This window comes from Syngnathoides biaculeatus, chromosome 1 (assembly GCF_019802595.1).
Source record: "Syngnathoides biaculeatus isolate LvHL_M chromosome 1, ASM1980259v1, whole genome shotgun sequence".
NCBI classification, from domain to species: Eukaryota; Metazoa; Chordata; class Actinopteri; order Syngnathiformes; family Syngnathidae; genus Syngnathoides; species Syngnathoides biaculeatus.
The window spans coordinates 6,311,458-6,325,738 of record NC_084640.1 but is presented as its reverse complement, the minus strand read 5'-3'; the positions used below and the strand labels follow the sequence as shown (position 1 = coordinate 6,325,738).

Sequence of the window (14,281 nt, the reverse complement as noted above, 5' to 3'; positions counted from 1 at the left end):
TGATTTGGATGCCTCCTGGACGCCTCCCTGGTGAGGTGTTCCAGTCATGTTCCACCAGAAAGAGATCCCGAGGACGACCCAGGACACGCTGGAGAGACTATGTCTCTCGGATGGCTTGGGCTCGTGGGCTGGTTAAAGTGTGACCACGGGCGCGGGCCATAAAAAGCCCAGGTCTGGTTTAGCAGGACAGCCCGCTCTAGGAAGGGTTCTGGTCATCCCAAACATCTTCCATTTAAAAATTATGGAGCCCTTTATGAACTTTAAGTGTTGCAGAAATATTTTTGTGACCTTAGCTAGATCTGTGCTTTGCCACAATTCTGTCTCTGAGCTCTTCACACAGTTCCTTTAACCTTGTGATTCTAATTTTCTCTGACATCCACTGTGACCTGAAAGGTTTTATATAGATAGGTGTATGGCTTTCCTTATCGAGTCCAATCAATATAATCAAACACACCTGGACTCCAGTGAAGGTGTGTAGAACCTTCTCAAGGGTGATCAGAAGAAATGGGCAGAACCTGAGTAAAATATATGTGCCACAGTAAAGGGTCTGATTACTTTGGCTGAGTGATATTTCATTTTTTTTCTGAAGAGGAAATAACAGAGGCTACAATTGAGTGTGGGGACTCGAGCTCTATGACAGGAAATACTCAGGAAGTGGTTCATATGAAGATGAAGAGAAACATTGATATGTTGTGCATCAAAGAGAGCAGGTGGAAAGGCAAGTAAGGCAGCAATGTCAATAAGGGGTAGGTTTTAAATTATTTTACCATGCTGTAAATGGGAAGGTTATTCTAAAGGAAGAGTTAGCTAATCCTGGTGAAAAGAGTATCAGATCGAGTGATGAAGTTGAGGTACAATGTGACGAGCGGTGATGGCCCACAGGTAGGATGTGACCTAGAGTTGAAAGAAAAATTCTGGAAGGAATGGGATGAAGTAGTTCTGAGCATCCCAGACACAGAGAATGTTGTGATTGGTGCAGATTGGGTAGACTTTGCAAAAATGATTGGAATGGTTGTTGTGACTACTTTTTTTTCCAGAATAAGCAGGAATAGATGGTGACCTAAAAGAAACCTTCTGAGGTAAAGCATGCAGCGGATAGATATACTGTATATAGAGCATCCAGTTGTTGGGAGGGAGAAGGTAGAACAGAAAACCATGTGGTAGAAGATGAGAAAGGAAGAGTGTTGTCGGGCTTTTTGAAAAGAGGTTAGACAGGCTGTCGATGGACAGGAGGACCTCCTGGAAGACTACAGACTATAGTCAAGGTGCTAAGAGAGACGGGCAGGAGAGTCCGTAGTGTATCTTCATGTAAGAAAGGGGAAAAGGAGACTTGGTGATGGAAATCATAGTAAGTACAGCAGGTCACACAAAGAAAAAAGTTGGACACTGAGGACCAAAAACAGGAGAAAGGAATACACTAAGATGCGACATAGGGCAAGGAAGAGGTGACAAAGGCGAAATAAAACCCATATGAGGACGTGTGTGACAGGTTGGCCAATAAAGGAAGAGAAAATAATCTCTACAGGTTGGCCAGACAGATGGATAAAGATGGGAAGGACTTGCAGCAGTTAAGGGTGATTAAGGATAGACCTGGAAATATGTTACTGGTGCAAGTAGTGTGGTAGATGGAAAGAATACTTTGTAAATGATGAATGCATTAAATGAGTGAGAAGAAAAAGTAGAAGAGGCAAGTGGGGTGTTGGCAATGATTAGAAAGGCACTAAAAACGATGAAAATTTGAAAGACAGTAGTCGGTCCTGATAACGTACATATGGAGATGTGGAACCATGTAAAAGAAGTGGCTGTGGAAGTTTATAACCAACTTGTTCAACAGAATATTAATGGACAGGAAGATGCCTAAGGAATGGAGCAAAAGTGCAACTGATCATTTTTAAGAAGAAAGCAGAGCTTTTGGAACTAAAGAGGAATAAAGTTGACGAGCCACACAATGAAGAGAAAGAGTCGTGGAGGCGAGACTCAGGACAGAAGTGAGGCAACGGTATGGTTTCATGCCTACAAAGATACCACAGATAAATTATTTGCCTTGAGGATATAAATGGCAAAGTAAAAGAAGGTCAGAAGGAGCTACATTGTGTCTTTGTGGATCTAAATGAAGCCAAAGGGTAACAACAGAGGAACTGGAATGGCAGAGAACTTTGTTAAAATAGTACAGGGCATGATTGAGGGCAGCAGAACAGTGGTCAGGTGTGCCATAGTTGTGACAGTAGAATTTAAGGTGGAGGTGGGGCTTCATCAGGCATGACCTCTGAAAACCTTCCTGTTTGCAGTAGTAATGGATAGGTCACCTTGAACTGGTTGCTAGCCAATCGCAGGGCACATGGAGAAAACAGTCGCAGTCAAAATCTAGGGGCAATTTGGAGTCTCCAATTAATGCATGTTTTTGGGATGTGGAGTGCTGGGAGAAAACCCACACAGGCACTGTGTGGAGTTTGCATGTTATCCCTGTGCCTGTGTGGGTTGAATAAACCTGCAAAAAATACAAACGAAAAAGTTGTACTTTTCCAATGTGCAACTTGTGACAGCACCAGCGTGATTTGGTGACAGTCGAGTAATGCAAGAGAGCAGCTCTATCATGCCACACAAACCAAGATACAGGAAGTGCATCATGGGTAAATATTGATGTCCCTTCAAGCCAATGGGATGCCAGAAAAATGCTCCGGCGATAGCCAATGAGAGCAGCTCTAGCGCATCACACAAACTAAGATACAGGATGCTTACGTTCGGTGGAATTTGTGGAATCCAGCACCTTTTTATCCCCTTTCGTATCCTGCCTTTCCTTCAACACATGAGACTGTTTTTCCGAGGAAGCATTTCGTAACCTGAATTTTTCATCACTAGAGACGTGAGTCAGTAGAGGTACCACTATATACAATACCTTGTGAAAGTATTTGGCCCCCTTCAATTTTTCAACCTTTTGCCACATTTCAGGCTTTTTACATTAAGATGTAAAATTAAAAAAAACTGTCAAGAATCAACAATAAGTGGGACAGAATCATGAAGTGGAACGAAATTTATTGGATATTTTACACTTTTTTTTTTAAATAAAAACCTGAAAAGTGGGGCGTGCAATATTAATTTGGCCTCCTTGCATTAATACTTTGTAGCGCCACCTTTTGCTGTAATTCCAGCGGCAAGTCGCTTGGGGTATGTCTCTATCAGTTTTGCACATCGAGAAACTGAAATTCTTGCCCATTCTTCCTTGCAAAACACCTCGAGCTCAGTGAGGTTGGATGGAGAGTGTTTGTGAACAGTAGTCTTCAGCTCTGCCCACAGATTCTCGATTGGATTCAGGTCTGGACTTTGACTTGGGCATCCTAACACCTGGATACATTTATTTGTGAACCATTCCATTGTAGATTTGGCTTTATGTTTTGGATTATCTGCGATTGGCTGGCAACCAGTTCAGGGTGTACCCTGCTTCCTGCCCATTGACAGCTGGGATAGCCTCCAGTACGTCCAGCAACACTCGTGAGGATAAGCGGTGAAGAAAATGTGGATGCACGTTTTGGATCATTGTCCTGTTGGAAGATAAATCAGATTCCAACAGATTTTCTTCCAGAATGGTCATGGAATTGGCTCTTCCCTGTCTCTGCTGAAGAAAAGCAGGCCCAAACCATGAGGCTGCCACCACCAGGTTTGACAGTGGGGATGATGTGTTCAGGGTGATGATCTGTGTTGCTTTTATGCCAAACATATTTTTTTGTATTGTGGCCAAAAGGTTTGATTTTGGTTTCATCTGACCAGAGCACCTTCTTTGACGTTTGGTATGTCTCTCAGGTGGCTTGTGGCAAACTTCAAATGGGACTTTTTATGGATATCTTTGAGGAATGGCTTTCTTCTTGTCACGCTTCCATTAAGGCCAGATCTGTGCAGCGTACAACTGATTGTTGTCCTTTGGACAGAGTCTAAGTTGTAGATCTCCGCAGTTCATCCAGTTTGATCATGGGCCTCTTGGCTGTATCTCTGATCTGTCTTCTCCTTATTCGTGGTGAAAATTTAGAGGGACAGCCGGGTCTTGGGAGATTTGCAGTGGTCTGATACTCCTGCCTTTTCAATATGATTGCTTGCACAGTGCAGCCTTATGGTGGCACAAACCAGTGCAATCTGTAGGCCGTTCCCAAGCCTGGATAAATGCAGAGGGTTGCGCCAGGAAGGGCATCTGGCGGGAAAACTGTGGCAAACAAATATGAGCGTTCATCTAAAGAATCCCAGACCGGATCGGTCGTGGCCCGGGTTACCAACGCCCGCCCTCAGCACTGCTAACCTGCAGGGCGTCGGTGGAAATTCAGCTACTGTGGGTCGAAGACAAAGAAGAGGAGGAAACCGGATGTCAGAAGAAAAAGAGGAATGCACAGAGCCTACAACTGAGTGTAGGGACTTTGAATGTTAGGACTATGACTGGAAAAGCTCAGGAGTTGGTTAATATGATGATTAGGAGAAAGGTTGATATACTGTGCATCCAAGAGAGCAGGTGGAAAGGTAGTAAGGCTAAAAGTTTGGGAGCAGGGTTTAAATTATTCTACCACGGAGGAGATGGGAAGAGAAACGGAGTAGGAGTTATTTTAAAGGAAGAGCTGGCTAAGAATGTCTTGGAGGTGAAAAGAGTATCAGATCGATTGATGAGATTAAAATTTGAATTTGAGGGTGTTCTGTATAATGTGGTTAGCGGCTATGCCCCACAGGTAGGATGTGACCAAGAGTTGAAAGAGAAATTCTGGAAGGAACTAGATGAAGTAGTTCTGAGCATCCCAGACATCCAGAGAGTTGTGATTGGTGCAGATTGTAATGGACATATTGGTAAAGGAAACAGGGGCGATGAAGAAGTGATGGGTAAGTACGGCATCCAAAAAAGGAACTTTTAGGGACAGATGGTGGTGGACTTTGCAAAAAGGATGGAGATGGCTGGAGTGAACACTTATATCCAGAAGAGGGAGGAACATATAGTGACCTACAAGAGCGTAGGTAGAAGCACGCAGGTGGATTATATTACTGATTGTAAAATAGTGGTAGGGGAGAGTGGAGCTCGACAGCATAGGATGGTGGTGTGTAGGATGACTTTGGTGGTGGGTAGGAAGATTAAGAAGACAAAGGTAGAGCAGGGAAGCATGTGGTGGAAGCTGAGAAAGGAAGAATTGTTGTGCGGCCTTTCGGAAAGAGGTGAGACGCGCTCTCGATAAGACACCAGAAGCTCCCGGAAGACTGGACTACAACAGCCAAGGTAATCAGAGAGACAGGCTGGAGAGTACTTGGTGTGTCTTCTGCTATGAAAGGGGAGAAGGAGACTTGGTGGTGGAACCCCCAAATACAGGGAGTCAAACAGGGAAAAAAATTAGCGAAGAAGAAGTGGGACACTGAGAGGACTGAGGAGAGGCGAAAGGAGGACATCGAGATGCGACGTAGGGGAAAGGTAGAGGTGGCAAAGGCTAAACAAGAGGCATATGAAGACATGTACACCAGGTTGGACACGAAAGAAGGAGGAAAGGATCTCTACAGGTTGGCCAGACAGAGGGAAGCGGTGGGAAGGATGTGCAGCAGGTAAGGGTGATTAAGGCCAGAGATGGAAATGTGTTGACTGGTGCCAGTAGTGTGCTAAATAGATGGAAAGAATACTTTGAGAAGTTGATGAATGAAGAAAATGAGAGAGAAGGAAGAGTTGAAGGGACAAGTGTGAGGGACCAGGAAGTGGCAATGATTAGTCAGGGGGAAGTCAGAAAGGCACTACAAAGGATGAAAAATGGAAAGGCAGCATACCGGTGGGGGTATGGAAGCAATTTGGAGAGATGGCTGTGGAGTTTTTGACCAACTGATTCAACAGAATACTAGTGGGCGAAAAGATGCCTGAAGAATGGAGGAAAAGTGTTCTAGTTCCGATTTTTAAGAACAAAGGCGATGTTCAGAGCTGTGGCAATTATAGAGGAATAAAGTTGATGAGCCACACAATGAAGTTATGGGAAAGAGTCGTGGAGGCTAGACTCAGGACAGAAGTTAGTATCTGCGAGCAACAGTATGGTTTCATGCCTAGAAAGAGTACCACTGATGCATAATTTGCCTTGAGGATACTAGTGGAAAAGTATAAAGAAGGTTGGAAGGAGCTACATTGTGTCTTTGTGGATCTAGAGAAAGCCTATGACAGAGTACCAAGAGAGGAACTGTGGTACTGCATGCAAAGTCTGGTGTGGCGGAGAAATATGTTAAAATAGTACAGGACATGTATGAGGGCAGCAGAACAGCGGTGAGGTGTGCCTTAGGTGACAGCGGTGAGGTGTGCCTTAGGTGAGACAGAAGAATTTAAGGTGGAGGTGGGACTGCATCAGGGATCAGCTCTGAGCCCCTTCCTATTTGCATTGGTAATGGATAGGCTGACAGATGAGGATAGACTGGAATCCCCTTCGACCATAATGTTCGCAGATGATATTGTGATATGCAGTGAAAGCAGGGAGCATGCAGAGGAACAATTAGAAAGATGGAGACATGCACTGGAAAGGATAGGAATGAAGATTAGCCGAAGTAAAACAGAATATATGTGCGTGAATGAGAAAAGTGGAGGGGGAAGAGTGAGGCTACAGGGAGAAGAGATAGCGAGGGTAGAGGACTTCAAATATTTAGGGTCAACAATCCAGAGCAATGGTGAGTGTGGTCAGGAAATGAAGAAACGGGTCCAAGCAGGTTGGAACAGCTGGCGGAAGGTGTCTGGTGTGTTAGGTGACAGAAGAGTCTCTGCTAGGACGAAGGGCAAAGTTGACAAAACAATGGTGAGCATGGCCATGATGTACGGATTAGAGATGGTGGCACTGAAGAAACAACAGGAAGCAGAGCTGCAGGTAGCAGAAATGAAGATGTTGAGGTTCTCGCTCGGAGTGAGCAGGTTGGATAGGATTAGAAATGACCTCATTAGGGGGACAGCCAAAGTTGGATGTTTTGGAGACAAGATTCCAGAGAGCAGACGTTGATGGTTTGGACATGTTCAGAGGCGAGAGAGTGAGTATATTGGTGGAAGGGTGCTGAGGATGGAGCTGCCAGGCAAAAGAGCGGGAGGAAGACCAAAGAGAAGGTTTATGGATGTGGTGAGGGAAGACATGAGGGCAGTTGGGGTTAGAGAGGAAGATGCAGGAGAGGCAGGCTAAGATGGAAAAAGATGACGAGACAAGCCAAAAGGAAAAGAAGAAGAAGCACAGTGCTTCTTGAGATGTTTAAAGCTTGGGAAATCTTTAAACCTCTCCACAACAGTATCTCGGATTTGCCCGGTGTGTTCCTTGGTCTTCATGATGTTCTCTGCACTTTAAACAGAACCCAGAGACTATCAATGAGCGGGTGCATTTATACGGAGACTTGATTACACACAGGTGGATTCTATTTATCATCATCAGTCAACATTGGATCATTCAGAAATCCTCACTAAAATGCACTGCAATGAAAGTAAAGGGGCCGAATAATATTACATGCCCCACTGTTCAGTTTTTTATTCATTAAAAAACTATAAAATAACCAATAAATATGTGGCGAAAAGTTGAAAAGTTTAAGGGCGCAGAATACTTTCACAAGGCACTGTATATATTTACATATATTTATAGATAGATAGATAGATAGATAGATAGATAGATAGATAGATAGATAGATAGATAGATAGATAGATAGATAGATAGATAGATAGATAGATAGATATATCGTCAATCAATTTTCAGGCAGTGAATGACAAGTAGACGTCTCAGCTCGACAATGGGCCGCATTTAACATTTTCATCCTTCCATTTTCCAAGCCGTTTATCCTCACAAGGGTCACAGGAGTGCTCGAGCTCATCACAGCTAATTTCGGGGGAAAGGTGGACTATACCCTGAGCTAGCTCATTATTTCAGGAGGTAAAAAGGCAAAAAGGTAAGATGAAACCTTATTCAAACCAACTTTCTTTCAGCTTGTCCAATTAGGGGTCACCACAGCGTGTCATCTCAGATGAACGCTCATTTGCTTGGCACAGTTTTTACACCCTTCCTGACGCAACCCCTCTTGGTGAGTAGAGGCCCCAGTGAGATACGAACTCATGAGCCCTGGTTTACCAAACCAATGCTCTCACCACTGAGATATGGTGCCTCATAAAACAAGTCATACAATCAATAAAAAGTAAAGAATTAAAGAAGGCTGTCAATTGTTTTGCTCCTCCTCCATGCGTTTTGCTTCTTATTCACTCTTCTTTTTGCAGTCGCCCAATGCCAAAGGTAAATGAACATAATTTTTATTGTCCTTTACATTAAGTGATTCGAATAGTGGCATGGTGGGGCAGCTGGAAAGCATTGGCCTAACAGTTCTGAGGTCCGGGGTTCAATTCAGGCCCCACTTGTGTGGAGTTTGCATGTTCTCCCCGTACCTGAATGGGTTTTCTCCGGGCACTCCAGTTTCCTCCAACATCCCAAAAACATGCATTAATTGGACACTCTAAATTGCCTCTCGGTGTAATTGTGAGTCCAATTGTTGTCTGTCTCCATGTGCCCTGCGATTAGCTGGCAACCAGTTCAGGGTGAACCCTGCCTCCTGCCCGTTGACAGGATAGGAATAGACTCCAGCACAACCGTGACCCTTGTGAGAATAAGCGGCTAATAAAATGGATGGATGGATTTTAATGCTTTTGAGGACAAAATAAAAATTTAGATTTTCGCAATGGAAGGCTGCTAAATTTGGTCCTTGCGCAAGTATACATTCTTTCGATTAAAAATTTGATTTTTAAACAGCTCTCAGCTATGTTGGTGAATTCTCGCAAATTTATTCAGGGTTGAATGTTTGCATCAATCTTCAGTGCTAATACAGTACTGATTTACATACCTTGGTGGTGGCAATGCTGTTGACAAAGCTGATTTGTTGGAATCCTTTCTCACTCATTGTGAGGCACACTTCCCATCGTTCATTTACAGTCTCATGCAGCACCTTCAAGGCTACACCAGTCTCATCCAGTTTGTCTTTCACATACAGATCCACATAGCTGCGGAAGCCATTAACCTTGAAAGAGTAAAGACAGGTAAATCTTTGTGAACTTCGTACTTTCCCATAGAGGGAGATTTTACAATTATAATGCTAACTCATTGTCACCAGCGGCTTACAGTAGATTAACGCCAATAGGGAAAGCAGATGTTTTATTACAGCAATTTAGCATCATGGCAACATCATAGTCACTCATACTTGAATACATGGGACCAACCTCATATGGTTGTTTTAAAAATGTCTGAAATAAACTGGTGACCCTTCCTTGAGGGGTGAAAGGAGCTAAGTTGTCGGGGCCTTTATGCCCGTGGTAGGGTCACCCATGATAAACAGGTCCTTGGTGAGGGACTAGACCAAGTATGGCCCCTTATGAAGACGAGAAATATTGGATCTCATTTTCCATTACCCAGACGTGGGCCATTGGGGCCCGCCTCTGGAGCCAAGGCTGTAGGTGGGGCTCGACGGTGAGCACCTAGTGGTTTGGCCTGCAGCCATGGGGCCCGAAAGCATTAAGTGGTTTCCACGTTACGCTTTGGGCTCACCACCTGTGGGAGGGGCCATACCGATCAGCCACAATGTTCCTGGGTGGTAGCCGAAAACAGGGTCCCTGGCAATCTGATCCCGAGCTACAGAAGCTGGCTCTCGGGATGTCACCTCTCTAGCAGGGAACGACCCTGAGCTGGTGTGTAGGGTTGAGAAATTCTGACTGGATGTAGTAGTGCTCGACTCCATACACGGCTTGGGCTCTGCTACGAGTTGTCTTGAGAGTGGTTTGACTGTCTTCTACTCTGGAGTTGCCCACGGTGGGAGGCGCTGAGAAGGTGTGGGTGTACTTAGTTCTTGGTGTCTGTACATTGGAGTTCATGGTGAACAGGTGGCCTTCAAGTGGAGGCGGGGCAGGTTCAGACTGTAATTTTTTTTTTTTCAACAACAGTTTACTTTATGCACTTTTTCCTTGGAAGTGCTTGGAGCGGTTGCTGGAGCGCTCTCCTGCTGGGGATGCCATCGTTTTGTGAACTTCAATGATCACGTCGGCAAGGACATTGAGACCTGGAAGGGTGTGATTGGGAGAAATGTATCTACTTATCAGAACCAAAGTGGTTTTCTGTTCTTGGACTTCTGTGTTCATTAGTGACTGTCCATAAGAAAGACACTGTTCAAGCATAAGGGTGTCCATACATGCACTTGGCATCAATGATCCACTTTGTAGTTGGGTCATCAAACTTGCGACAGCATGTCTTGGACAATCGGGTGAAGAGACGCAGCGCTGGTGTGTCTTGGTGTGTTGGGTCTGATGGAAGGGTAAAATATAAGTCCGACCTGGTGGGCTCAAACATATTGTGAGGATCTGGTGTGAACGTCTGGCAGAATCCCCTTTCAGAAGGAGTTTCAATTCCCACCTAATGGAGAGCTTCAGATTCTGAGTTATTTGTCATTGTAACAAGTGCAAAGAAAAAATAAAGTGCATAACATTCAGTGCAAAGACTGGGTACAATGAGTCAGAGCAGACCATCTTCCGCACCTCCATTCCTGAGGTGACCAACCAGAGGTGTGGCGGTCTCCATCATGATGGCAACGACCAAACTCGTTGGGGGACATCAGTGGTGAGGAATGATGTGAGCTAAAGAAAGAATCCTATCGGGGTCATTTGGCCTTTCGGACTCCTGAAGCCGCAGATGGGTACTGGCTTGCCAAGCGAAATGCAGCTTTGGTGGTCATTAAGCCAAAAACTCGAGCGAACGTCTGAAAGGTCACAGAGAAAGGTCCTGGGGGCTTTGAGAAAATTGTGGTCTACCATCCGGGGTCTCAGGAGGGGAACCAGTGAACCATCAACACTGTACAGGACAGTCGTGGCCTAATTGTTGAGATCGTCACATGCTACTGTGGGGTACCAAGATTCAAGACCCGAACTGGACCATCCTCAGGCCTCACAGCTGTGGTGTCCTTAAGCAAGACATTGATACCCCGAACTCCCTGCCCCCAGCTCCACTCTGTGCCACCAGCAAGTGTGTGACCAAAATAATATTGTGTGCATACATTCATGACAATAAAGATGATTCTTCTTCTACAGTGGGGATGGGGAGCCGAAGACCTCGACCAGAGAAGTGATACTTTGAAGTCCTCCTCAATTCCACAAACATGCCTTCCCAGGAGGAAGCAGAATTAGGGATCCCTGAGGCAGACTCTCCTACCATTGGGGTTGAATTCACCTAGGTGGTAAAATGCTCGTCGGTGGCAAGGCTTGTTGCCAAGGTTGGATGAGATTTGCCTGGAGTTCCTAAAGGCTTTGGATGTTGTGGGACTTTCCTGGTTGACAGGCCTCTGCAATATTGCGTGGACATCAAAGACAGTGCCTCTGGAGTGGCAGACTGGGTTGGTCGTCCCCCTTCTAAAAATGGGGACTGGAGGGTGTGTTAAGATTAGTGGGATTACACTCCTAGACCTCCCTGGTAGGTTCTATTCGGGGTGATGGAGAGGAGGATCATTCAGGAAGTTGAATCTCAAATTCAGGGAGAACAATGTGGTTTTCCAATAGACCAGATATTCACCCTCAATAGGGTCCTCGAGGTGCATGTGATTTTTCCCAATCAGTTTATATATGTTTTGTAGACAGCATTCAACCGTGTTCCTCAGGGTCCCCTGTGGGGAGTGCTTTGGGAATATGGGGTACTGAACCCATTGATATGGGCTATTCGTTCCCTGTACAACTGGTGTCAGTTTGGTTTGCATTGATGGCAGTAAGTCAGATTCATTTACGGAGGTCAGACTTGGTCAAGGGAACCCTTTGTCACCCGTTCTATTTCTAACTTTTATGGACAGAATATCACATGAAAAGCGAGGCATAAAGGGGGACGGTTTGATGGCCTCAGTATTGCCTCTGCTTTTTGCACTATGTGGTTCTATTGGCTTCATTGAGCCGTGATCTGCAAGTGGAGCGGTTCAGTCGAATTTGAAGTGGTTGAGGTGAAAATCGTTACCTCTAAATCTGAGACTGTGGTCCTCAATTGGAAATGGGTGGAGTGCCCTCTTCGGGTCAGGAATGGGGTCTTGCTCCAAGTGGAGGAGTTAAAGTAGCTTGGAGTCATCTTCACAATTGAGGAAAGAATGGAACAGGTAATCAACAGGCGGATTCGTGCAGCGTATGCAGTGAAGTGGACTTTGTATCGGTTTGTTGTCATTGAAGAAGGAGCTATGCCAAAAGGCAAGGTCTCAATTTACTGGTCAACCTGAGGTCCTACCCTCACCTATTGTCACAAGTTGTGAGTCATGACTGGAAAACATGTTCCCAGATACCAGCGGCCAAAATGAGGTTCCTCCGGGCTCTCCTTTAAAAATAGGGTGAAAAGCTCAGTCTTCCAGGAGGGCCTCATAATAGAGCCAGTACTCCTCCACATTGAGAGGAACAAGATCAAGGGTATCTGGATCTACAGTTAAAGCCAGTATACATGCACTATTCAAAAACACACATTTAATTTTTCTTTGTCTGAAGTCAAATCAGATGAAAAGATCTGCTGTTTCAGGTTAGTCAAGAGCACCAAAATTATTTAATTTTGTTAAATGCAATTGTAATGAGAGAGAATTTCTGAGAGGAAACTATTTTCTTCCAAGTCAAATTTATGGGCAGATCTGAAAAGACGTGTGCGAGCACAGCAGCCGAAAAAACCTGACTCAGTTACACCAATTCTGTCAGGAGCCCAGTATTTTAGCAGAGTACTGTCAGAAGCTTGTGGAAGGTTACCCACATTTTACCCAACTCATGCAGTTCAAAGGAAATGATAGTCGATACTCAAGATATGTATGTACACTTTTCACCTGTAAGAAAATAATGTGAAATTCTCTCTCTCATTATCGTGGAATTAAACAAAATAAATTGGTGATCGTGGCTGACCTGAAACAGGTTTAATCTTATTTGACATCAGACAGTGAGGGAAAAAAACTAAATGTGTTTTTACTCAGTGTATATAAACTTCTGGCTTCAACTGTATCTGTCAGCCATCTCTACTTAGAATGTTTCCTGGACGCCTCCTTGGTGACGTGTTCTGGGCACCTCACACCGGGAGGAGACCCCAGGGATGATCAAGGACACACTCGAGAGACTATGTTTCCCGGGTGGGGCGGGAATGGCTTGGGATCCGTCGACAGATTTTGATTGGAGAGGCTGGGAACAAGGAAGTTTGGGCTTCCATATTAAAGCTACTGCTCCAGCAACTGAACTCGGATAAGCAGAAGAAAATGGAGGTACAGATAAATTGATGAAGTATTCATACAGGGAGGTCAGGAAACAATACTTGATTGATTCAGAGATGTATGTTTGTACACATCTGTCAGCGATATTTTTATCTTCTGCTTTTGTGGGTGAAATGGGGGCACGAAACAAAGATACATTTGATTTTGCATTTTGGATGAATCGGGAGAAAATTCCAATATTTTGCAAACATACTGAACAAAAACTTTTAGAATTTGTTCATGAGTAAAATTAGAGGAAATACAAAAGAATGTCCCAGTAAATTTTAATGACTTACAGGTAATTTTTTCCCATTCAATGTGACTTTGACACCCTTGCAAGAGCCGGCCACATCATATGCCCTGCGTGTCAGAAGAGCAACTGTATCCTTATCAAGTTTCTCCATCTTAAACTTAGACAGATCTGGCTGGAACGTCACACAGGTGAAATCATCTCCATCGAAGAACTTGATCTTGGGGTCTGAAGATTTGCTCATGTTGTTCTGCCAAGTCTGGGTGCAGAACAAAGAAACAATGTAAACAACGACTTGTAAGTGGTCTTGCTGAATATGCAGAAACATTGAAATCACAGTTTTTGTGTATGCAGGAAATTTACACACCTGTTTGAAACTGTGTCTGTACTCCTTGCAGGCAGTTTCCACGATGAATTTGGTACTGAAAATATTGCAAAGTTTTGCACCATAGCCATTCCTCCCGCCTGAGACCAAACAGAAAAAAAAAGATCAATATAAGCATTCAGCACCTTTATGAATTGACTGACAAATCAAAGAGTACAAAGAGTATAGACCTATACATTTGGACACCTTTTATTTATTTTAGGTTTACATGATCAGAGTTTTTGGGGCTGACCACCGATCAACAAGTTTAAAAAACAATAATCAATCACAAGATGGAGCAATGTGTCTATTTACATGACTTGTTCATTTGTTGTAAATACTTGTGTACTGTATGACTTGTACATTTATTGCATATTTGTCTACTGAGTTCTGTATCTTCAAAATCATTCTCTAGGATTTTAGACAAATCAATGACCCCGAGGGGGCATTCA

At 44.2% G+C, this 14,281-nt stretch overlaps 1 protein-coding gene across 5 annotated transcripts in view; it reads right to left on the bottom strand.

Annotated features, from left to right (window-relative positions):
- top2b (DNA topoisomerase II beta) overlaps positions 1-14,281 on the bottom strand; it is a 184,166-nt gene that overhangs the window by 147,173 nt on the left and 22,712 nt on the right. For all 5 annotated transcript variants that reach the window (XM_061844304.1, XM_061844221.1, XM_061844135.1 and 2 more), the window contains exons 7-9: positions 13,833-13,930; positions 13,512-13,724; positions 8,833-9,006 (exon numbers count right to left, since the gene is read on the bottom strand). In XM_061844304.1, coding sequence (XP_061700288.1) covers positions 8,833-9,006; positions 13,512-13,724; positions 13,833-13,930 — 485 coding nt within the window. The remainder of the gene's footprint in view (positions 1-8,832; positions 9,007-13,511; positions 13,725-13,832; positions 13,931-14,281) is intronic.